The 23,562-nt window shown below is 43.4% G+C and overlaps 2 protein-coding genes across 2 annotated transcripts; one reads left to right on the top strand and one right to left on the bottom strand.

Moving 5' to 3' along the window:
• Positions 1-7,245: 7,245 nt before the first annotated feature.
• On the top strand, positions 7,246-13,143 carry LOC104519550 (opsin-5). Its single transcript, XM_010172792.1, has 4 exons — positions 7,246-7,323; positions 10,635-10,928; positions 11,619-11,950; positions 12,784-13,143. Exons 1-4 carry the CDS (start codon positions 7,251-7,253, stop codon positions 13,129-13,131), a joined length of 1,047 nt encoding a protein of 348 aa, XP_010171094.1. The 5' UTR covers positions 7,246-7,250; the 3' UTR covers positions 13,132-13,143.
• A 5,552-nt stretch (positions 13,144-18,695) lies between these two features.
• LOC104528707 (methylmalonyl-CoA mutase, mitochondrial-like) lies at positions 18,696-23,233 on the bottom strand (the record flags this gene model as incomplete). The annotated part of the gene is made up of 4 exons (XM_010172793.2): positions 18,696-19,047; positions 19,784-19,951; positions 20,068-20,215; positions 23,102-23,233. Coding segments are annotated over 4 exons (577 nt in total), but the record flags the coding sequence as incomplete, so codon positions are not given.
• Positions 23,234-23,562: the final 329 nt, after the last annotated feature.

Below are 23,562 nucleotides of genomic sequence, written 5' to 3'. Positions count from 1 at the left end.
TGTGTGGAGTGGCTGCAGTGCATTGCTTCCCAGTTCATCCTTCTCTTTAGCCATGTTCCTGCATGCAAAGGATGATGATACAGAGCTACTGCACAGGAATTTTCTTGTGGTGGTAGAGTTCTGGGTGATCCATTCTACAAAATATGTGACTTTTTCATATGCTCTGAGTGTCACAGATGAACCATGAATAAATGAGGTGCAGGACCAAAATGCAAAGGAAAATTCAATGGAGCTTGCTACCAAAAACTGACAATAAATGGTTAAAAAATTATGTAAACTGCAAGCAAGGGTCCCCTCATGATTATTTGCGCAATATCCAGCATAACAGGACATGAATTTGTCTTTGAAACTTTGTAAATGAGATGGTTACTGCTGTTTATACTACTGCTAAACTGAGATCTGGGAACGCTGTCACTTTCTAAAATATGAGCAGGTTTATATGGTCAAATTCCATGCCATGGGCAATACATTTTCTTCTTCTCTTTTCCTGGCATCATAGTAGTTTTCATTTTATGTTATCACCTTTGACACCATTTCCTTACCACTCATAGTGTATTAGTGTCTGTCTTCTCACACCTTTGAAAGAAATAACTATAATATGCTTCATACTTGCGTGCTGAATTAACCTTTTCGTATCTCATTACCATCTTTCCCTTCTCACCTCATGCTATGTTTCTCTTTTGTCTTGTTTTCATATTGCTTCTCAAATTAGTGCCTTTCATTTCATATTTGGAAACTGTGAAAAACTACTTTAAAAAATTGTCCCTGAGAGGCTAGCCTATTGCCCAGCTGAAAAGAGCTGGCTTGTCATGTCAGGGACATGACACATCTTTACTCCACATGTGACTTTCTTCACAGCTGTGCATCTTCTTGTCTCCTTTTCACCAATGCAGAATGAGTATCAATGGTTACCAGCTACAAACAAATGAGGACATTGTTGTTTAATAAATGTGAGCTTCTGGCTTTAGTTCCATGATATACTTACTAGTCCTAGTGTGGAAATTGTACAAGTTTTTATTTCCTCATCTCTCAATCACTGGCCATTCATTTAGTGTTAAAGTGCTATTTACTCTTACTTCAAATTGCCAGTAGCATTGAACAACTCTTAAAAGTGAGGAATAAAAGTGATGTAAAAAGTCTTAAAATCATCTTTCAGTCCTGCACATACAAGGTGGTCTTGGGTTTGGACTCCATTTCTGCTCTGGGGTCAAGCACTCACTTGAATAACAGCTGGAACTCAGGTCTTCCTGGTGAGTCTCTAACTGCTATGGTGGAGAACTGTACTCACCTTGGGTTAACCAACAGCCAAGTATTACATGGAAAAATGTTTTTAGTGAAAGAGAAAAATATTATTGATCCAAACTGGATTCTTCAACGGGGCAGCAACCTTCAGTTACTGTAGAGGGAAGCTAGAGAGCTTAGTGTCCTGAAACCAAATTTTGACTTTGTAAATAACCCCTCAGGCAATAACATGCGAGTCAGTGCAGACATCCAGAACAAAACAATTTACAAATGACTATGCTTGAAGTTGCAAATACCATCTTAAACAAGAGTTAGTTGTTGAAAACATACAACTTCATGAGCAGACTCTGAAAATTCAACTCGAATGCTGATTCTGGTTTTCATAAATGCAGGTGAAGCTCAGCTAGAGATATCAGCTCAAAGATGAGCCTCCAAAAGTAAAAGACTGCAGAAATAGCCTAATAGTTAAATGGAAGAAAGTTGTAGGAATCCCTGGAGAATATGATGAAGTTGTGTTCTCCAAGGAGTTTGAAAAAGGTGGCATTTGTTAATGAAAAACTTGAGTGTGCATCATGGCAGACTTGTTTTGAAGCAAATGAGAAGAAACGCAAAAAAGGGACTGTCCAAATAGACTGTTCGCAGTAGTCTGCTCAGCTTGAAATCTCGGAGTCTTCACAAAAGAGATAAAGCCTGAGATAAACAGGAATAGCAAAGCCATGCTCCTCTTCTAAATGGTACAGGACTATTTTTAATAGACATGAATTCTGTGCAGATATGAACATAGATTCATAGCCCTCTCCAGATACCAGGAGACATCAATGCTATTGATACATACTACCAAATGAAACCCAATATTCTTGGACCAAACAGCTCCAAATATTGAGACATTTTATCTCTGCAAAATGAACCATCACATACTGGCAAACTGATAATTCAGAACAATTCCATTGTTCCTACAGATTCAGAATACTCTTTCTCCCCCTCCCCCACCTCCTTATAGAAAGGAAGAATAAAGTTGTAGGACATTCTAACTTGTTAGCATCAAGTAAAAACCTCATGAAGTTCAACAAGGCCAAATGCAAGGTCCTCCACCTGGGTCGGGGCAACCCCAGGCACAAATACAGGCTCGGTAATGAATGGCTTGAGAAGAGCTCTGAAGAGAAGGACTTGGGAGTGGTGGTGAATGAGAAGCTGAACATGAGCTGACAATGTGCACTTGCAGCCCAGAGGCCAATCGTATCCTGGGTTGCATCAAGAGTGGCCAGCAGGTCGAGGGAGGTGATTCTCCCCCTCTGCTCCGCTCTCATAAGGCCCCACCTGGAGTACTGTGTCCAGTTCTGGAACCCCATCAAAAGAGAGACCTGGAGCAGTTAGAACAAGTCCAGAGGAGGCCAGGAGAATGATCCGAGGGCTGGAGCACCTCTGCTGTGAGGACAGGCTGAGAGAGTTGGGGCTGTTCAGCTTGGAAAAGAGAAGGCTCCAGGGAGATCTCATAGCTGCCTCCCAGTACCTGAAGGGGCTACAAGAAAGCTGGGGGAAGGACTTTTCATAAGGGCAGTTAATGACAAGACAAGGGGAAATGGGTTTAAACTGAAAGAGGGGAGGTTTAGATGAGATATTAGGAAGAAGTTCTTCACTGTGAGGGTGGTGAGACACTGGAACAGGTTGCCCAAGGAAGTTGTGGATGCCCCCTCCCTGGAAGTGTTGAAGGCCAGGCTGGATGAGGCTTTGAGCAACCTGGTCTAGTGGAAGGTGTCCCTGCTGATGGCAGGGGGGTTGGGACTGGATGATCTTTAAGGTCCCTTCCAACCCAAACCATTCTATGATTCTATGATTCTAAGTAATTACTCAACCCATATCCTGTTTTACATCAACAATAGGAACTTGTTTTATATATATGTATATCTTTACATCAAATATGTATGTATGGTTTCATGGTGAGTTCATTTCTTGTTCAAAGTTTCAGCTAACCTTTCAGAAGTGAGCAGGTAGCAACTTTATTCTTCCATCTGTCTAATACAAATAGTGCTCTCTTAAATTGAAGGCAAATTTCACAAAACAATTCTAAACTATGACCCCCAAAAATTGGGTCTGTCAAGATGTATAAACTTTGACTGTGCTTTGGTTGTAAACAGATAATTTAGATTGATCTGACGTGCGGAAAGATAATGCTGGGTACAACTTGCTATTGTTAAATGACACATGAATAATGCACTGGATATGGGATCAGTCAACTCTTCTGGTTTTAATCATTTATTTTCATTTCTTCCATTTCGTAACTGAACTGTTGATGTAATCCTACCCCATGTGAATGCTAAGTTCAGGGTTTCACAATAAAAGAAATGCCATCTAAACCAGCATGAAATAGCCGCACAGTGTAATCTAAGGTGCCCACAAAAGTTGGAAGAGGACTAGGCTCCTGATGTAGCCAATGGAGTCCCCAGAGAATAATTAAATTCTCAGCAAAATGTTTCAGTCTTGCCTCTGGTTTCTCTTTACTTGCTTGAAGAAATTTAATATGTCATTTCAGTAGTGAGAGGATGGACCATGCTAGTGGGAAAGCAGGAGATCTGGCTTCAATTGGTGATATCAGGCTCCCTGAACTGAGCCCTCACTCATGTTTTCATCAAGAAAGGACAAAAAGAAACATTAGGTGAGCTGACTATGTAGCACAGGCCAGGAAAATTTCCAAAGAATTTTCTTTATTAGATTTATAAAGGTGTCCACAGAGGACCTCCACCTGTTGTGGAGTCTCCATCCTTGGAAATATACCAAACCCAACCAGATACAGTCTTGAGCAATCTACTGCAGCTGATCTTGCTCTGAGCAATGGGCTTGGACCAGATGATCTTTAGAGGTGACTTCCAGCCTCAGTGATTCTGTGTGCTCTTTACATTGGATCAAGGTTTGGAACATCAGTTTCTCTGCACCCAGATAAGAGTCAAAGTCCCTCCTGCCTGTTTTTTCTTCCCTCTACCCATAAGTCATGGCTTCCTAACTGTCCAGTTTAAACAGAAACCCCACGTTCTTTTTGTCTTACCTGTTCAGATTTTTCAGGCCAGAAATCTCTGTCATTGAATTAGAATTTTGTAAGTTCTGGAGAAGAACTGTTGGACTGTTCCATCTCTTAGTACTTTTCTGTGCCATGAATACATGCAGACTCCATTGTGCTTCTACTGACTTTGGTGAGGTGTGGGTTGGGTTGGGGAATTTTTCATAAACTCTTGAGCTCACTACATATAAGGCAGCCTCAGTCATGAAGTAGCTTAGCACAGGGAAGTGGTTTCTGAGGATGGGAATCATTCAGTGGTAGCATCTCTTGGAATCTCCGTTCTGATACTATGAGCTGCAATGCCTGTTCTCTGATGGAAAAACAGACATTCCCTCTTGCTCTCCTCCACTATATCTTGCAATCTACTGCAGCTGATCCTGCTCTGAGCAGTGGGCTTGGACTAGATGATCTTTAGAGGTGACTTCCAGCCTCAGTGATTCTGTGTGCTCTTTACATTGGATCAAGGTAGAATTCAATAGAATCATAGAATCATTTGGGTGGAAAAGACCTTTGAGATCATTGAGTCCAACTGTACTTGTCCACTACTAAACCATATCTCTATATTTAGTTCCTGGCAGCAGAACCTGGGAATGAGAGCATTGCTGCAGGCTAATGAAGCCACCTAACTCTTAGTAGTGCTCCTTCTCCTTTAAAAATAAGGTTTGTGCCTGTGACAGCAGAATTAGTGCTGAATTTGGTACTTCTCTGTTCAGTGACGGAGGCAGATTTAGTAAGAACAAAACTGGTAACACCAGCACACTGGCTGTGGGGAATCCTGATGTGGGGCCGTGGTCCCAGATACAGGGATTTTGTTTCTCTGAAGTGATAACTCTACCCTGAGCAGCACCTCTGTGACATTTGTTCACTTTGAATCTGTAGCTAACGGCCAATACTGAACCACCATCACCCCTGCAGATTTTTTTTTTATGCCATAGCTGTTCATTACAAAATATGTTAATTTTTGGAGCAAGAGCTCCCTTCAGCACCACACTAGAGAGTCAGCTATCATTAGGAAGAAATTCTTCACTGTGAGGGTGGTCAGACACTGGAACAGGTTGCCCAAGGAAGTTGTGGATGCCCCTTTCCTGGAAGTGTTCAAGGCCAGGCTGGATGAGGCTTTGAGCAACCTGGTCTAGTGGAAGGTGTCCCTGCTGATGGGAGTGGGGTTGGAACTGGATGATCTTTAAGGTCCCTTCCAACCCAAACCATTCTATGATTCTATGATCATCTGATTTTTCTCCCTCCAGTCTTGTGACTCAGGTGTGGAGCAACCCAGCTTCAAGTGGAGAGGAAAGCATCTCTCTGTTATGCCATTTTCCTCACCTCGAAGCATTTATAACTTGCAGAATAAAACACTCTTACAGGAAAAAAACATGTGTTCGAGTCTCTGAAACTAGAGGAAGGAACTGATTTCTCCATTTCATGGAGGATGGCTGAGCTTTTAGGACAAAGGTGCCTTGAAAAGGCTGTGAGTGCTACTGAGCCCTGTGGTCTATGTGTTCTGTTGCATGTACTTGTTTGCTGAATGAAACTCCTCAAAGTCTTCAGTGCCAGGATCCCTGGTGTGTAAATCCCAGACAGCTTCAGCAGGGAACAAGTGCAGAGACATGCAGCAAAGCTGAGGTGACACCATATCTGCACGTGGCCAGTTTTGCTTTCCGGTGAAATTTAAAGCTTTTAAAGTCTCTTATATTCCTAAAGATTTCAGATTTTAGGTTGGTACTGCTATACTTGAGCACCTAAATTCCACCAGGATTGCACATGAGGTGCCTACGTGCTCTTGGGGATCTTAAAAATCCCATTGTCTGAAGAGAGTAAAATAGGCCAAGCAGAGAATGATGCTAATGCAGCTGAACATATCCAGGTACTAGAACTAAATAATTTAGAACAGATGAGCTCTTCAATGTGCTGGCTGGGTACTACCCAGGCTAACAGTCAACAGCATTGCAACTACAGACCTGTCCCTTGCTTAGGGACATGGTTTAGTTGGGGACTTGTCAGTGTGACTTTAGTGACTGGACTCAATGATCTTAAAGGTCTTTCCTAATCTAGGTGATTCTGTGATTCTGCGTGCACCAAAATCAAGACCTGCAGATGTCAATTGATAAATGAGCCTGTAACATATATTTGGAACCTGGAGCAAAAGTTAACATTGTTTATAAAGACTGAGAGCATTATGATGATTTTAGGCTCAGATATTATAAGGAGAAGGTAAACTTGGATGTGAGGTGTTGCTTTCTTCACTTGCCAAGTAACAACACTAGAGAGTCACTAGAGTGAACTCAGCTTGGTTCTGCTGTGATGCTCTGCAGCTGTGCACACCAGACTGAGCATCTTCCACTTCTGCCCTGGAGCAGCTCTGAAAGTCCTGCCTTCGGTGTGGGACTTTGACCCTTCTGAACTCCTGCAGCAAACAGCTTTCCTCTAATACTTCAACACAGAGATTCCCCCTACCCCAACCTCCTGTATCCCATACTCAGCCATAAAGCTGGAAAACAACACTCCCCACCTTCCTTCCCCTGCCTGATCCCTCAGCCTGGATTTATTTCCCAGGGCTGTTGATGGTTGAACAACAATTGTTTTTCCTCTGCAATGGTACTCTGACAGAATTTGCACCGTGAAGTTGCTTGACAAGCCAAGGAGCAGAGAGGTGTGAGAGGAGGGGCTGGGTGGAGAGATGCTCTGCCAGCCAGGCAGCCAGGCAGGCGGGATCACTCTGGCAGCAGCTCTGCCTGGGTTTTCACTCTGTCTCCCCAGGGAGAGAGCCTTTCTCTCACTCCAGCTTCTCCCCTGCCACACAGAGTGAGGGAGGGAGAAAGCAGAAAGATCCCTTCACACTGACAGCACCCACAGCCCGGCTCACATCTGCAGCAGACAAGCCATGAAGAAGAGTCTCTTTGCCCCTACAGTCACTTCACCTTTGATTTAAAACCTTCACCCACTTCCACAAGGGACAATGGAAGAGCAATACATTTCCAAACTCCACCCAGCAGTGGATTATGGAGCTGGGGTCTTTCTTCTGATCATAGGTGAGTTCTGCCCTCACAGCCTGACTGTTTGCTTCAAGCCTCGGAGCAGACACAGTGGGGCTGCCCCATCTGTGTTGCTGTTAGCCAGAGAGAAAGCTGGAGGGAAATTACAGAAAATCTGTTTCCAGACAGGTTCCTCTTTATTGCCTTGGAGTTGGTTGGATGCCAGGATTAATCTCCCCTCTCAGATTTGCAATCTTTTGTTTAGATGCTGAAGATTTTTGTTTAGGTGCTGCACAAGTTTGCCTCTGTGGTGTCACAAGTATTTAAAATAAGTAGTTGAGCTTTTCTCCTGGCATCTCAGCTCTGTGGATGGAGAGATGAAGCAGCTCTGATCAGGGGAGAGCAACTGTGGTCTGACCTTTGGAGGAGGGGGTTTCATTATGCATGAAAAGCAGCTGTGTCTTGGTAGGATAAACTGGTATAAAATAGCAAAGAGTTTCCAAATAGCAGTGTTGGTTTTTATAATGGTCTGTTTGCCCCTCTGAAGGCAGATTTACAATGAAATACAAGTGGGGATATGTACCAGTCTGCTCCAGCATGGATTTAGCTAAGCATTTTCTTCCTTGTCTGTTTGTCGCATGTACCCAGGTGATTTGTGTACTATCGTTGTAGATTTGGAGTGGAATTGGTTTAGGCATGCAGTCCAACTGAATTTTGCTAAGATGCAAGTACCTTCCTCCCTTCAACTCATTTGAAAACCCTGGCTGAGGTGTATCTAAGAAAGACAAGCACCTATTTTTATGTGCTTTAATAGAGAGGGTTTGGGCAGCAGAGCTGGGCTTTAGCATTTCACATCTCACCCCTGGTTTTTAGATGCTTTCCCCTGCACTGTGCTGTCCCCTCAGTTGTGCTGACAGCAGAGGGTACAAGTCAGGGTGAGAAAAATCACTTTCTGCAAAACAACGAAGGGTTTTTCTTCTAAGACAAGTCAGGATGCCAGCTCTTTTCTCACACAAAAGTAAGTTCATGGATGCAGTTCACAGTTGTGTCCCATGCCAGCCAGCAGCCCCACAGGCAGCGGGATGGAGGGAAATAGCATCTGTCAAAGTAAAAGAAAGGTTGGGCCTGGAGGTCTATCCCTGATGGTGAGACTAAGAGCTACTTCCCCCACCTGGATGCTTTCCTGTGCAACCTGCTGTAGGGAACCTGCTTTGGCAGGGGGGTTGGACTGGATGATCTCCTGAGGTCTCTTTCAACCCTGACCATTTGGTGATCCTGTGATTCCTACCTTTTTCAGAGAGGTTCAAGCTCTCACAGAAGTGAACTGGATTCATTTTTCCTCCTGAAGCCTGAGGATGTCCCAGCCTGTGGCTGTTATTTGGCAGGACAATGCTCTTCCCACCAAGCCACAGGTTGCTATCTGTCAGCAAGTGGTCCTGTGCCAAACCACCGTGGGCATCTCTGTGTGTGCAGACATACAAGTCTTGAGAGCTCAGGTGACCATTCAAGCATATTCAGAGGTGCCAAGTGAACATGTGTGGTTAGAAAGTGAATGAATGAGGGATGCAGGGTCTCAGATTTGTACCCCTGTCCTGTTTAAAGCTTTCTCTTGGCATCTCTGCCCATCCTTGGATTTATGCCAATGTATTTATTCTGTTTTGTTGCATGTGTCTTTATTAATTCCTCTGTGGGCACTGTATTATGTGGTATCTTTGTGGTATATTTGAGGAGCAGCTGAGGGAACTGGGGTTGTTTAGCCTGGAGAAAAGGAGGCTGAGGGGAGACCTTCTCACTGTCTACAACTACTTGAAAGGAGGTTCTAGTGAGGTGGGGGCCAGTCTGTTCTCCTAAGTAGAAAGTTTCAGGACAAGAGGAAATGCCTCAAGTTGTGCCAAGGGAGGTTCAGATTGGATATCAGGAAAAATTTCTTCACTGAAAGGGTTCTCAGGCACTGGAATGGGCTGCCTAGGGAGGTGGTCAAGTCACCATCCCTGGAGGTATTTAAAAGATGGGTAGACAAGGTGCTCAGAGATATGGTTTAGTAGTGGACATGTACGGTTGGACTCGATGATCCCAAAGGTCTTTTCCAACCAAGCAATTCTGTGATTCTATGATCTGTGAGCAATTGCAGCCTTTCTGCTTTCACAGCAACAAGGGAACATGACAGAATCTTTTTCTGTTTCCCTACTTCACTTCTGACTTTTAAGGACACCTTCTCAGAAAAACCTTGATCAAAATGTAGCTCCAGCACAATGTTCACTTGAAAGAAAAGAGCAAATGAATTGTTTGCTACATGTACTTTTGACACCGTTGTCAGAAGCCCTGTGGTGTAACCTGAACAACGTCCTTTTGCAAAGCAAGCTCTGGTCTGTCACAAGCCTCTGGATAAACAGTTTCTATGGTCTGTCTCACTGCACTCGGAGACCACCAAGAACAGTGTGGGTGTCTGAATGGTGGCACGTAGTGATTCTCAGCCACTTGACCAGCTTAAGACCCTGAGCTGCTCAGCCAGCACATGTCAACTATCAAGGCAGCTCAGAGCCCGAGAAGCTTGTGCTGGGGCTCCAGTGGAAGTTGCATTGCAAAGAGTGAAGTCTTTGGGAAGTGGAAGGCACCAGATGAGAGGAGGGGACAAGCAGGCAGGACAACTGGAGTTCTTCAGTAGGAAGGAAAAGTAACTGCAGATATTACCAAGGAAAAAAGGTGGATAGACCCCTTATATTTGATAGTGTGGGCTATTCACATGAGATAGGAGCCACAGGGAAACAGGTGGGATGTAGTGCATAGAAAAGGAGGGGTGACATGGAAGTGAAAACCTATATTGTGGTGATAGAAAGGGCCAAGATATGGTCTACTATTCATATGACAAAATTTCCCTGGTCAGTAAGGCTGGCCAGCACTGCAGGAGGCTGTGAACAGAAATCTGAATTGCTCTTTGCTCTACTGGGTCCATAATGGAAGCACAGCTTGACTGGCAAATCCCTGTCTAGCAGTGAGGCAGGATTGAAACCCAAGAGCTGGCTAAAGCAAAACAGTGGATGCTGTGGTGAAGGTGCCAAGATGCAGAGCAGCTCTCAGAAATGCCATCCCAGTGGTATTTCTTATCTACTGTCTTAGAGAACAAGTTTCCTCACCAGCAGAAGAACAAGGTTTCATAGTAGGGCATAGCAGATACACACCAGCGTGTTTTCAAAGCATCAGCACACTCTGATGGGAGGTGATGAATTCTGGTGAGTCTCCCAGTCTGTCCTGTCTCCTAGACTTTAGTCCCAGGCTAATGACTGGCATTTTTCACATCTTTTTTATAGATAAGCATTTCACAGCTGTGTTATGTGATATTATTGTCAGTACTGATTCTTCTCTTCCAGCCATCCTCACAATCCTTGGCAATTCAGCCGTCCTTGCTACAGCTGTGAAGCGCTCTTCCCTCCTGAAGTCACCAGAGCTACTTACAGTCAACTTGGCAGTAGCAGATATCGGAATGGCAATCAGCATGTATCCACTGGCCATTGCATCTGCCTGGAACCATGCTTGGCTGGGAGGAGATGCATCCTGCATATATTATGCCCTGATGGGTTTCCTTTTTGGTGTCTGCAGCATGATGACCCTGTGTGCCATGGCTGTGATTCGATTCCTTGTTACCAACTCATCCAAATCTAACAGTAAGTAGTTACAGAATCACAGAACAGTGGGGGTTGGAAGGGACCTCAGGAGATCATCCAGTCCAACCCCCCTGCCAAAGCAAGTTAAATCACATCTCTGGTAACCTCATAATGGTGCATTTGAGTTATGATGTTCAGAGAGGTACCTTGCTGAATGTGGCATGGAGTATCAGTTCAATAACTGTAGGAATAAGCCTCAACTTTTAGTTCAATCTCAAACTTCTAATGTTCCTAGAAGGATCTGATTAAATTCCTTATTAAACAATGAGGCTTCTCACTTCTCAGCAATACCAGGTGGAACTACCTGAGGGTGCAGAGCCCAAATGTTTTGCTGGACCCAACTGTCTTATCTTCCTATTTATGTGCAAGCAGACAGGCTGAAACTTGAGAGTAAAGAGCATTCTCCTGGTTTTTTCCTGGTCTGCAAGCACAGTACATTTTGAGTCAACTTGATCTTGTAAAGCTCTTTGACTTACTAAACTTTAGATCAGCACTGAGGGCTGCATTGAGGTCTCACCCAATCCATGGATGCTCTCTGTTATGTTTCTCAAGGAGACAAAAGGTTAGGGAACTGCAGCAGCAGCCCTGGCATATTTTTAGCCACCATCCTTCTGTTGGAGAAGAAGAAATGGCAAAAAACATGTGGCTGAGATGAGATTCATATATCCTTTCACTTCCTCTTTCTTGCAGGTAACAAAATCACCAAGAACACTGTTCGCATCTTGATTACTTTCATCTGGCTCTACTCCTTGCTCTGGGCCATTTTGCCCTTGGTAGGCTGGGGCTATTATGGCCCTGAGCCATTTGGCATCTCTTGTACAATAGCTTGGAGCAAATTCCACAGCTCTTCCAATGGCTTTTCGTTCATCCTGAGCATGTTTCTCCTGTGCACAGTTCTGCCTGCACTGACCATCGTTGCCTGTTACTTGGGAATTGCCTGGAAGGTTCATAAAGCATACCAAGAGATCCAGAATATTGACAGGATCCCTAATGCCGCTAAACTAGAGAAGAAGCTGACATTGGTGAGTTATCCCAGTGATAAGAAGAGTCTGCAGTAATCAGGAGCTTGCAGAGAACTGGCTCTGCTCATGCATGGCTCATGATGACCCTTCATTGCTTTTGTCTGGTATTGACCAAAGATGGAGATGTGTTTCCAATCTCACTCACACTCTGCACTCCTCAGAGGAGCTCCTGGAAACCTTGTCATTTCAGTAGCTTCATCAGGATTACATACTGTAGGTACAACACAGCCTGTTAAACCTTTTTTAGGCAGTTGCACCCATGATTTTCATGAACATATAGATTTTCATTCATGCTGGAAAAGCTGTTGAATCCCTTCATGCTGTAGTTGGTGAGAAGGTCTTGGTCTGTTGTCCTAGACAGAACAAGAAAGGACATCCTAAATGTCCTTTAACTGACTGAGCGGCTATTCTGAGTGAGAGCTACACAGAAATTCTGTATGGAAACAGTGTTTTTAATATAACATTTTTTTTCAAAGAAGCACTTCATTTGCTCATTTCTTGTGGAAAACCAGAATTGACTCAAGCTTTCTAGAGGCCAGATAATTGATAGGTTATACTGTCTGGTTGGGTTGTGTCTCCCATGACATACTGCAGCCAGGGTCAGGGAAGGAGATGAAAACTGCCCCAGAAGAAACCCACAGTGTAGATCTGGTAGGTGGGAATAAAAGCATGTATGGACTGTCTGGTGTTACCTGTGCTCATATCACAACATAGCAAGCATACAGCTTCAGGTGTTTCACCTGGTTCAGGTGTGGTTTAATCCCCACACCATACACCGGAGTATCAGATCCAGCCAGTACAAGCTGAGAACTGAAGCTCTGTTTCCCTTTCAGATGGCTGTGCTCATCTCGGTTGGGTTCCTGAGCTCGTGGACACCATATGCAGCAGCCAGCTTCTGGTCCATATTTAACTCCAGCGATTCTCTACAGCCCATTGTTACCCTGCTGCCCTGTCTGTTTGCCAAATCTTCGACGGCCTATAACCCTTTCATTTACTACATCTTCAGCAAAACTTTCCGTCGTGAGATTAAACAGTTGCAGTGTTGCTGCGGCTGGCGAGTTCATTTCTTCAGCACCAACAACTCTGCGGAAAACCCTGTGTCCATGATGTGGAGTGGGAGAGACAACGTAGGTCTCTCTTCAGCTGCCAAGGTGGAGAGCCAGGGAGCTGCATCTCGCTGAAATGCAGCGACGGTTTCACAGCAGAGGTCGAAACTTGGGCTCACTCATGGGTCCAAACGAGTAGGAATGCAGTAGGTGGGGTTGTCACTGCATAGCTTATGTCAAATACAGAGGTTTAAGTATATATATTTTTAAGCAACTCTCAAATATTGTCTTTAAGCTAAACAACAACAAAAAAGCTATTTTTTTCAAATTCAAGAATTTCCACTTTAGAGGAAATAGATTTATGTACTAAACATAAAATCATGTAAACTAAACTTCTTTTCAGGGAAGCAGCTATAATTAAAAGAGGATTTATTATTTTGGGCTTTTTTTTTTTTTCTTTACTTTTGACTTTTTAATGCAATCTATCTGCAAACTCTTGGCTTTAGCAGTAAAACAGCCATCAGAGAAAACCCTAGGTTGAACACAAAGTGTTACCAAATAAATACGACTCAGAGTGTAGCTTTCCAGCAATACAGACAGAAAACCATATGGGCAGCAAGAAATATTCACTGCCAGGAAAAGATGATAAAGTGGCTGCTATCAAAATGTCTTACTGAGATCTCCAGTTCCTTGCTTCGTATAGTTCCAGCTCCTCAAAATACGAGCTCAAAAAGGAGTTGAGCAGCCTTAGTTGGAAGAGGTTAGGTGGGAATGTGGCAGTCGGGGAAGGATGTCTTCTGCGTATCACAGATAGCACCATGAGAATCACAGAATTGCCTGGACTGGAAAAGCCCTTTAAGATCATGAAGTCCAGTTATTAACCTCACACTGACATGTCCCCAACTAACCCATGTCCCTCAGCACTATGTCTACACAACTCTTCAATCCCTCCAGGGATGGGGACTCCACCACTGCCCTGGGCAACCCCTTCCAATGCCTGAGAACCCTTTCAGCAAAGAAATTCTTCCTCAGATCCAATCTCAACTGCCCTTGGCACAATTTGAGGCCATTTCCTCTTGTCCTGTCACTTGGTCCTCAGTTGAACAGACCCACCCCCACCTCTCTCCACCCTCCTTTCAGGGAGTTGGAAAGAGCCAGAAGGTCTCCCCTCAGCCTCCCCTTCTCCAGGCTCAACAACCCCAGTTCCCTCAGCTGCTCCTCATCACACTTTTGCTCCAGACCCTTCCCCAGCTCCATTGCCCTTCTCTGGACACGCTCCAGCACCTCCATGTCCTTCTTGTAGTGAGGGGCCCAACACTGAACACGGTACTTGAGGTGCAGCCTCACCAGTGCCCAGTACAGGGGGAAGAAATGGAAGGAATCTCTTAGTAAAAGGAACTGTGCGCTTACGCTGTTGCTTGCTGAAGTGTAAAAGTTCTTCTACCATGAAAGCTGTCGGGGCATTTGTTGTCTGGAGGAACACTCTGTGCAGCAATGCCAACAGATAGCCCCAGGATAACCCGCCCAGCAGTAAGTAAGCCTGCAGCTCACATCGCTTCCGTGGGAGCTCCTGAGATCCAGAGTTCCCCACTGACTGGAGCGCTGACACATTGCAACTGAGAACAGAGTTTGCTGATTCAGTTTCAAGCATATGGACAACCAGAACATCATCCTGCCAGCCAGCTTTAACAAAGGGGTTGCGAGGTGGAAATGATGAGGTCCTACACGTTTGGATGCCCCCTCCCTGGAAGTGTTCAAGTCCAGGTTGGATGAGGCTTTGAGCAACCTGGTCTAGTGGAAGGTGTCCCTGCTGATGGCAGGGGGGTTGGAATTAGATGATCTTTAAGGTCCCTTCCAACCCAAACCATTCTATGATTCTGTGACTCTAGAGTTTAAATCTCTCTCTCTGACTTAGTGTTTGTGATTTTAAAGGACATAAACACACGTCTTGTACAAAATATGGCTTGATAGCTGCAGCAGTTCTTCCTTCCCCTGCTTGCTCAGTTGACCACATCTATCTGCATCAGATTTGGTGAAGACAAGAAGAGTTAAACACAGGCAGATTTGGAACAAATTTCAAACAACAATTTAAAACAACAGCGAATGGACTTTGCGTTCTTGAAAACTTCTACCACACTCAAACCCTAATAATTAGTTTCATTTGAGAAACTACAGCTAAGGCCAAGAACAGGATTAAAAGATGGGCTCAAGCACTTCTGTGGCTACAAGAATTTCTGTTACCGTGGAGTCTCAATTACAAATGAACAAATAAAATGAGAGCTGTAACATAATACTAAGGCACAAATTAATTACTAAATTGGGGGATTGGGAAACTTTAAGGAGCTTGCCTTCCCCTGAACTCCTGCCACTGGCAGTGTCACCAACTCTCATAAATATTCCACTAGATTAAAGTAGGTTTATTTGTAAAAAGCTGTGAAAAATTCCTAAATTAAACTGGCCTCCAGGGTGACATTATCTTGTCTTGGGTTGTCACTCACAGATGCTCCATATGGAATGAGGCACATTCAGTCTTCTGTCCCAAATCTGAAGAGGTGAAGCATCCTCTGGGAAACAGTCACCTCTGATTGCCCATGGCACAGGAAAATGGAGAAAGGGAGGAGGAATCAGGAGAAAACACCAGGAAGTGAGAGGGGAGCTTGTGGAAGCTGAAGGAAAATAAATGGGGAGAGAAGAGAGACAGGAGAGGGATATGGAAGTGTGTTTGGGGGGAGGGCGAGGAGATGGCAGAGGGAAATGCCAAAGGGACAATAGTGTAAAAGACAAGAGGGGTCAGAGGACTGTGTCAGCAGTTGGAAAAAATGCTGGGAAAGGACTTTTTATGGTAAATGTCAATTATCAGCATTTTTTCAGTTTTAAAAAATAATCTTGATAGGCAAAATGACACTATTTTAATAATCATCTTCCACCTCAGAGCTTTTGCTTTCACTTGCTCAGTTGCTCGATGTTTAAAATAAACAGCAAAATATATATATTCCCATCTGCTAATTGCAGATTTGTGAACAGAACAACGAGATGCACATTAATAACGTAATATAACCTGAGCTTCCTCTGTGAAAAACTTGGGAGGAGAACAGGTCCACATCCACTTGTAACTGCTCCTGAAGTGTACGCAAGATGAAAAACACGCCACTCTACAAAACAGATCTGTATATTGTCAATGTTTAAGTATAATGCTTTACTAGCCTGATTTATTACCTATATACTTCATTTTTAAAAGTCAAGGTCCAGGTGTTTGTGTATCGAAAATGGCTCAATCTCTCTTTCATTTTTCAGACTCAGTGAGAAGCAAATCAAAACTTTTCCAGTAGAGACTCTGAATTTTAGATGGTTTTATGTTATATGCAGAAAATTTAAAAAGCAGGGCTGCCCTTGACCAGAGAACTAGGAAATGAAGTATAGCCTACTATATAGGAGACTAGTTGATTTTTTCTTAAGTTTAATTAAGTTGATTTATGGTCAAATTATAACTAATTTCATGGTATTTCCTGCCCAGCCCTGGACTGTGTTGTCAAACTAAGGAAACTTCTAAGACACTGAAGCAGAATGCAAGTGCTTACCTCAGGAGTGAATCTGGGCATCTTATGTTTGCAATCACCAGTGCAGTCATCCCAATACAAATATTCAAGGTAAAAACCCCAAGAACATGTAACCTGCTCTCACACTAAGAGCTACCTCACCACAACGTGTACATGTACAACACAGACATCCACACCTGAGCCAGCCAGCTTCGGCTCTTATCTTTCCACTGAGGATAAATGGAGCTCCTTACTCAGATGATGACATATAAATTAACACAAGTAGCATCCTGATTTTCATTAAAATAAATTGGAATTCAGTGTCTTACTTTGAAGAACCTTCTAGGCAGTTTGTCCATCTCAGCATGGGAATAACTTACAGAACTAGATGACATCTATTAAGGGTCAATTTTCCATTTGTAAAATTAAATATGACTCATTTCAGAACAAAGATCAACTATTTGCAGGAGGTCACCATTCTAGCAGTTAGAGCATGAGGCTAACACGGAGAAGACCTGGCCAGGAACACCATGGGACTTTGGGGAAATCACTTAAACTTGGTCTTGGGTTCCTCTCTTAACCATACAATAGACATGGTCTTGCTGCTCATCATTGTAAAGCACCGACTGTTTGATGAACAGCTTAACTCAAGCGCCAAAGCATCAATCCTGAAGGTTGTGAAACACTAAGAATAAAGAAGAGACTGCTACTCTCTTATAGGAATTTGTCTTCTGGATGGTTTACCATGGTTGGGAGGTTACTTTACAATTCAAAGTCAAAAGGGAAGTTTGTTTCTCGATTGAAAGTTAGAGCACTGGGCTGGGACTTGGTGCTGTGCCCACGTCCTTGCTTTATCATAGCTTCTTTCATGAAAGACAATGCATTGCAGTAAGTCAACTCCTAGGCATAAATCAGGATCTCCAAATCTCCAGCCCTTTGTCCATCTGTATCCCTGGCATCTTTGTAAAACAGAAACTGCCTTACAGAGAAAAAAATACCCACTATTATGGAACTTCCTAAGGGTAATTACTTAGCCATACAGTAACCTGCTGGTCCCTTCCTCACTCCTATTGTAAAGATCTGAGTGTCTAGTACCATGTTTTATCATTATCATTTTGTCCTGGAATATGCCAAAAATACTCCTATTGAAACAAAATGTTTCAGGATGTTTGCAGAGTGCCTACTTGATTTTGTGCTAACCCAAATTCTCACTAGCCTGAACAGCAGTGCAGTTATAAAGCAGCCAGGTTGATGAGGTGTGTGTGCAGCAGCTGAGATTTTAGTCGGTAACCATTTGCCATTCACTGTTCAGCCTGGAGAAGGCTCCAGGGAGAACTTCTAGTGTCCTTCCAGTACCTGAAGGGGCTCCAGGAAGGCTGGGGAGGGACTTTTTACAAGGGCAGGGAGTGACAGAACAAGGGGTGATGGCTTGAAACTGGATGAGAGTAGATTTAGATGAGAAACGAGGAAGAAATTCTTTCCTGTGAGGGTGGTGAGACACTGGAACAGGTTGCCCAGAGAAGCTGTGGCTGCTCCTCCCTGGAAGTGTTCAAGGCCAGGCTGGATGAGGCTTTGAGCAACCTGGTCTAGTGGAAGGTGTCCCTGCTGATGGCAGGGGGGTTGGAACTGGATGATCTTTAAGTTCCCTTCTAACCCAGACCATTCTGTGATTCTATGAGGTACCTGAAGAAAGTTCAAATGCTAAATACACAGGGACAGCAAGAACAAAAACTGGTCAAAAATACAGAACTAAGTAAGAGAGAAGGAGCACTGGAATGAACTTCATTTGAGAAACAGTATCAGGGGAAGGGCAGGGATGTAGACAGAGCAGAGGTGCACAGATGCTCCTATACGGGTTACTGTCAGATACAGGATTTGTATCTTATTAAACAAACCGTGAACTTTGAAAATTTATGGTTTATCTACTTATATGTTTCTAAAGAGAGTTAAGTCAGATTAACATTAACATCAAAGCGCTGCTGGATTTAATCACATCTCTGCTGAACTTCAGTGATTTTGCCTGAAGACTTCTAGGTCTACAATGCCTGCCAAAAAATTCAAAAGAAGTTATCTGCATGCAAAGAGATCAACCAAAGAGCTGGAAAGGATAGTTTATTTATATCTGAAAAAAAACCCAACCAAACCCACCTACTCAATTCCCTTAATTCCCTGAAGCCATAGTTCTAGAGATAAAATTTTCTTGTGGGTACATAGATAAATAATCCTCAAGTAGAACAAGCAGAGAATTTACAACTTTCTCAGAAAGCACAAAACACCAGGCCACAGGGCAGTGGAACCAAAGGTATGTGGCTGGCCGTCCCTTGCCGATGATTACATCCTGTAAGCAATTAGTATGAGGCTGGTTCCGTTGTGTGACATCTCAGCGTTACATGGATTGCTGCCTCTTCTCTAGGCACTTCTCAATTTCATCCAACACTTGGACAGCTGCTTTTGGAATACGAGTCCCTGGACCAAACACATTGGTAACACCGGCTTCGTACAGGAAGTCATAATCCTGTTCAGAAAGAAATTTAAGAGCTGCAGTTAAGAGTGTGACAGAAAATTGACCTTTACAAATGGTGTGGGCTCTGTGCTGCGTGCTGGGCCTGAGAAATCATATGCAACAAGTCCCAGAGAGACACCACAGCATCAGAGGAAAACTTCATGAAATATAATAAGGGCAAGTGTAGGGTGTTGCATCTGGGCAGGAACAACCCCAGGTTCCAGTACAGGCTGGGGACAGACCTGTTGGAGAGCAGTGAAGGGGAAAGGAATCTGGGAGTCCTCTAGGAGAGGCTAAACAGTGAATAAGATGTGTAGCCTATAAGTTTTCGGACCCACCACGTCTTAGTAACTAGCAGTGCCTCTTCCAAGCTATTACTGGAAGTCAAAAAGTCTCTTAAGACAGGAGCTAGCTTTTGTTAATATGTAAGGGACCGGTAATTGGAAACAACAGAGCAGAAAGAACATCTCCCTGAGGCTACCCTTGTCACAACACAACTTAATATTCCATCCAACTAACACTGTAAGTTAAACCAGCACACAGTGTACAGAAAACCAGATCAATGAGACCTGGCAACACTCTGCAACCATCCTGTAGATCTGTGCTCACCCTGGCTATTGTACACAGTAGCCTTCAGTGCTGTAAATCACCTCTGACATCAACAGAACATAGGGAATAGCTAAAAACAGCACAGACAGAAATAAAGCAGTCTCCTAGTCTTGATGGAAATGATGTTGATGACCCATACCTGAGGTGGGATGACACCCCCACACATGACAAGAATGTCTGGCCGGTCAAGGGCGCTGAGTTCTTTGATGAGTTCAGGCACAAGAGTTTTATGACCGGCTGCAAGTGTGCTCACACCAACACAGTGCACATCTGCATCAACCGCCTGCTGGGCCACTTCTCGAGGTGTCTATGTGGAAAGAGGATTATGTGACAAGTGAACAGCCCCAGTCTGGTTGCTGAACAAGTGTTAGAGGGAAAATTGCTGCATTTGAAATACATTGGACACCCCTCAATCAGTCATACCTGGAAGAGGGGACCTATGTCCACGTCAAAGCCAATGTCTGCAAATCCTGTAGCAATAACTTTAGCTCCTCTGTCATGGCCATCTTGACCCATCTTTGCAACAAGTATACGAGGCCTGCGCCCCTCACGATCCATGAACTTGTTAACTCTGATGGAAAACACGTATTGTATCATTAGTAAGTCACTGAGAATCAATAGAAGTATTTCTACAAATAAAAAAAGCACTGGCTGCAACTGTAGCATTAATTTCTGTACATCAAATAAAAAGATCTTCAAAGTCTATGTAGTCTGCATACTCTGTTATTATTCATGTTACACGATTACTAACTGATTTCTTGTATTTACCAACCTCAAAAATAAAACACACTTTTTTAAAGAAAAACACCCCACTACTTTTCTCTTTTCTAACAGACAAAATACTGAATTCCCCGAGGGTTTAATGAGCTGAGTTACAACGAACTAAAACACAGTTCTTAGATTTTAAGAATAAATATGACCGATGATTGTTTCTAAAGTACTTGCATGGTACACAGGCTATAGAGATGGGTCCTTAGACATCATGGTGCACATCATCACTCAACTGTGCACGAGTCTGTGCAGAAAAGGATCATTGTATCCCCCACTCTGCGCACTACAACAAGTCCAGAGGAGGCCACGAGGATGATCTGAGGGCTGGAGCACCTCTCCTATGAGGACAGGCTGAGAGAGTTGGGGCTGTTCAGCCTGGAAAAGAGAAGGCTCTGGGGAGATCTTATAGCGGCCTCCCAGTACCTGAAGGGGCTACAAGAAAGCTGGGGAGGGACTTTTCATAAGGGCAGTTAATGACAAAACAAGGGGAAATGGGTTTAAGCTGAAAGAGGGGAGGTTTAGATTAGATATGAGGAAGAAGTTCTTCACTGTGAGGGTGGTCAGACACTGGAACAGGTTGCTCAAGGAAGTTGTGGCTGCTCCTCCCTGGAAGTGTTCAAGGCCAGGCTGGATAAGGCTTTGAGCAACCTGGTGTAGTGGAAGGTGTCCCTGCTGATGGGAGTGGGGTTGGAACTGGATGATCTTTAAGGTCCCTTCCAACCCAAACCATTCTATGATTCCAGTGCCTCCCTTTTTCTGGCTAGTGGCAGTTCAGGTTTCTCTTGTATTAAAGTGACTGTGTAACCACAAGCCTCAGAGATTAATCTTCCATCTTACTTCTCATTATCCATGTACCACCAGTATCTGTCTTTGAGTGGGACACTAAGACTACTGCCTCTCAGGAATATTACTGAAAGGGTTTTTTAACATTGTACAGTTCTGAGCATTCTGTTAATGATGGAGTTTTATGGATTTGGTGCACCCTGAAACCATATGCTGACCTGGCTGTGATGATCACTGTATGAATCCAGTGGCTTAGTTTGGGGAAAAGAATGACTCTTGAGAAAGCATTTATCAATACAGATTTGAACAGCCTCAGGAGATAATTCCAGGACAGGAACATGCTTCATGTAACAGGGAAAAAATAAGAACTCAGACAGCCTAAAAAGGAATTTTAGAAATCTCCTGTGCAACCTGCTCTAGGTGAACCTGCTTTGGCAGGGGGGTTGGACTAGATGATCTCCTGAGGTCCCTTCCAACCCCCACCTTTCTGGGATTCTGTGAATTATGTCAAGAGAGCCTGAAGAAGCAGATTGACAAAGCTGCTGCTTGAGGATGTATAGGAGTTGGGGCTGCTTTCTCAATTCCTACAGACTGTTGAGAATATCCGTGAAGTAGGTATCTAAATTGATTTGTGATATCTTTAAATCTTTTTCTGTGTATTGTTTTCTGTTCCCATATTCTTGTTTCCTTACTTCCCCACCCACAGGGCTCCCTCTCAACAAGAACAGCTCTAGGTGCTCCAGTCTCGCTAGGCTAAGACCACCTGAGTCACTGCAACTCAGGGCTTGGTTTAAGTCTCGGGCAAGTGTGAAATCACACTTTTGAAGGCCTATGCAAAGGTGACACATAGTAAATCCAGTTTTGTTACCACATTTACTAACTGGTACATATGACCTTGGACGTAAAGGCAGGTATGTAAAAAAGGGAGCTACATCTTGATTCTCAAGCAATCAGTTCAGTTTCATGTAAATGCATAATTACAAATACTTAAACTTAATACAAATACTTTAAATTAAAAATGATCGTTGCATCCCCCAGAACAACTACTTTCAAGTCAAGCTAAACATCATCATTGTGAAGCCATCAAGTAATACCTTTCAAGAGAGTCTGTAACTCTTTAAAGTGTAAGCTCCAACACAGCAGGGAGTTATGAGCATCGATTCGTATTACATCACCACCCACTCCAGCAATTCAGTCTCTTCACCCAAGAGGACAGTAGAAAAGGCAGAAGCTGACAAAAGGCACAACTAGGCAACTGTTTTCACACATAACTACCACCTTCTGATGTTTTCTCCCTCGTGATATGAGTAAGTAACACCCATAGACTCAAAGTTGTATGTGGAAGTCCAGACAGATGTTAGACTTACAATTTTAGGAACAGTAAGAGTGAAGTTGCAAGGAGAGCTTATTGGCAGATCAAAACCAGGTTTTGTAAATATGAATTGCTGGAAATTAAATTTTAAATATTAATTTTAGGAACAGTAAGAGTGAAGTTGCAAGGAGAGCTTATCGGCAGATCAAAACCAGGTTTGTAAATATGAATTGCTGGAAATTAAATTTTAAATATTATTATTATTATTATGGGGATTTCAAGCAATGTTTCTTAGCTTCTTAATCCTATGGCTGCCTAGTCTATTTGAGCAAAATCCTCAAATCATAACACTACCTCAGTGAATTTTGTTTGCAAGCAAATACAAATTCAATTAAGTTTTGACTATTCTCTTATTGCACTTATTTCTCCTTATTCTGCTTACAGGCATAAGAGTGCTTATGCAGCTCACTGTTTTGTTCTGGGGATGCCATTCAGGTTTGGGGAATGCTTTTTTAGGGCACAGTGACAAGCACATGTATCTCATGGATTAAATGTGAGGCTGTGTTTGGCTTCCTGGGAAGCTATTCTCACCTTTTGATGGCATGAAGGATTTCATCACTCTCTCCAAACTCCTGGCGATAAGCTCCGCTCACCATTCGGTCACTGGCTTTATGCTCCCCAAACACTTTCTTCATTGCATCTGTTATTTCTCCAACAGTGCACCTAAGATACAGAAACAAAATATTAATGCTACCAGGAGGCTTCTATGAAAACAGAACACAGAAATGACTGGCAGTGGCCCAACTATTTGCCTTGCTGCAGGACAAATTAATTTACGCTCATTTCCCCTTCGGTGCTACAACTCTGAATGTCTGACTCACCCCGCTGTCATCCACTAATAGAACATGCAAGAGTATTTTTTTCAGAAAATACTGTTTTGCTGATGTGAGAAGTGATTTTACAAGTGACAAGGCAATGGGGACCACTGCATGGCAAAATATTTCAGGAAATTAAATCAAATTTTCTCAACTAGGAATTTTTTTGGGCTCAGC

This window comes from Antrostomus carolinensis, unplaced genomic scaffold, assembly GCF_000700745.2.
Source record: "Antrostomus carolinensis isolate BGI_N321 unplaced genomic scaffold, ASM70074v2 scaffold24707, whole genome shotgun sequence".
Taxonomy (NCBI): domain Eukaryota; kingdom Metazoa; phylum Chordata; class Aves; order Caprimulgiformes; family Caprimulgidae; genus Antrostomus; species Antrostomus carolinensis.
Note: the sequence above shows the minus strand (reverse complement) of the source record. Positions and strands in the feature narration are given on the sequence as shown.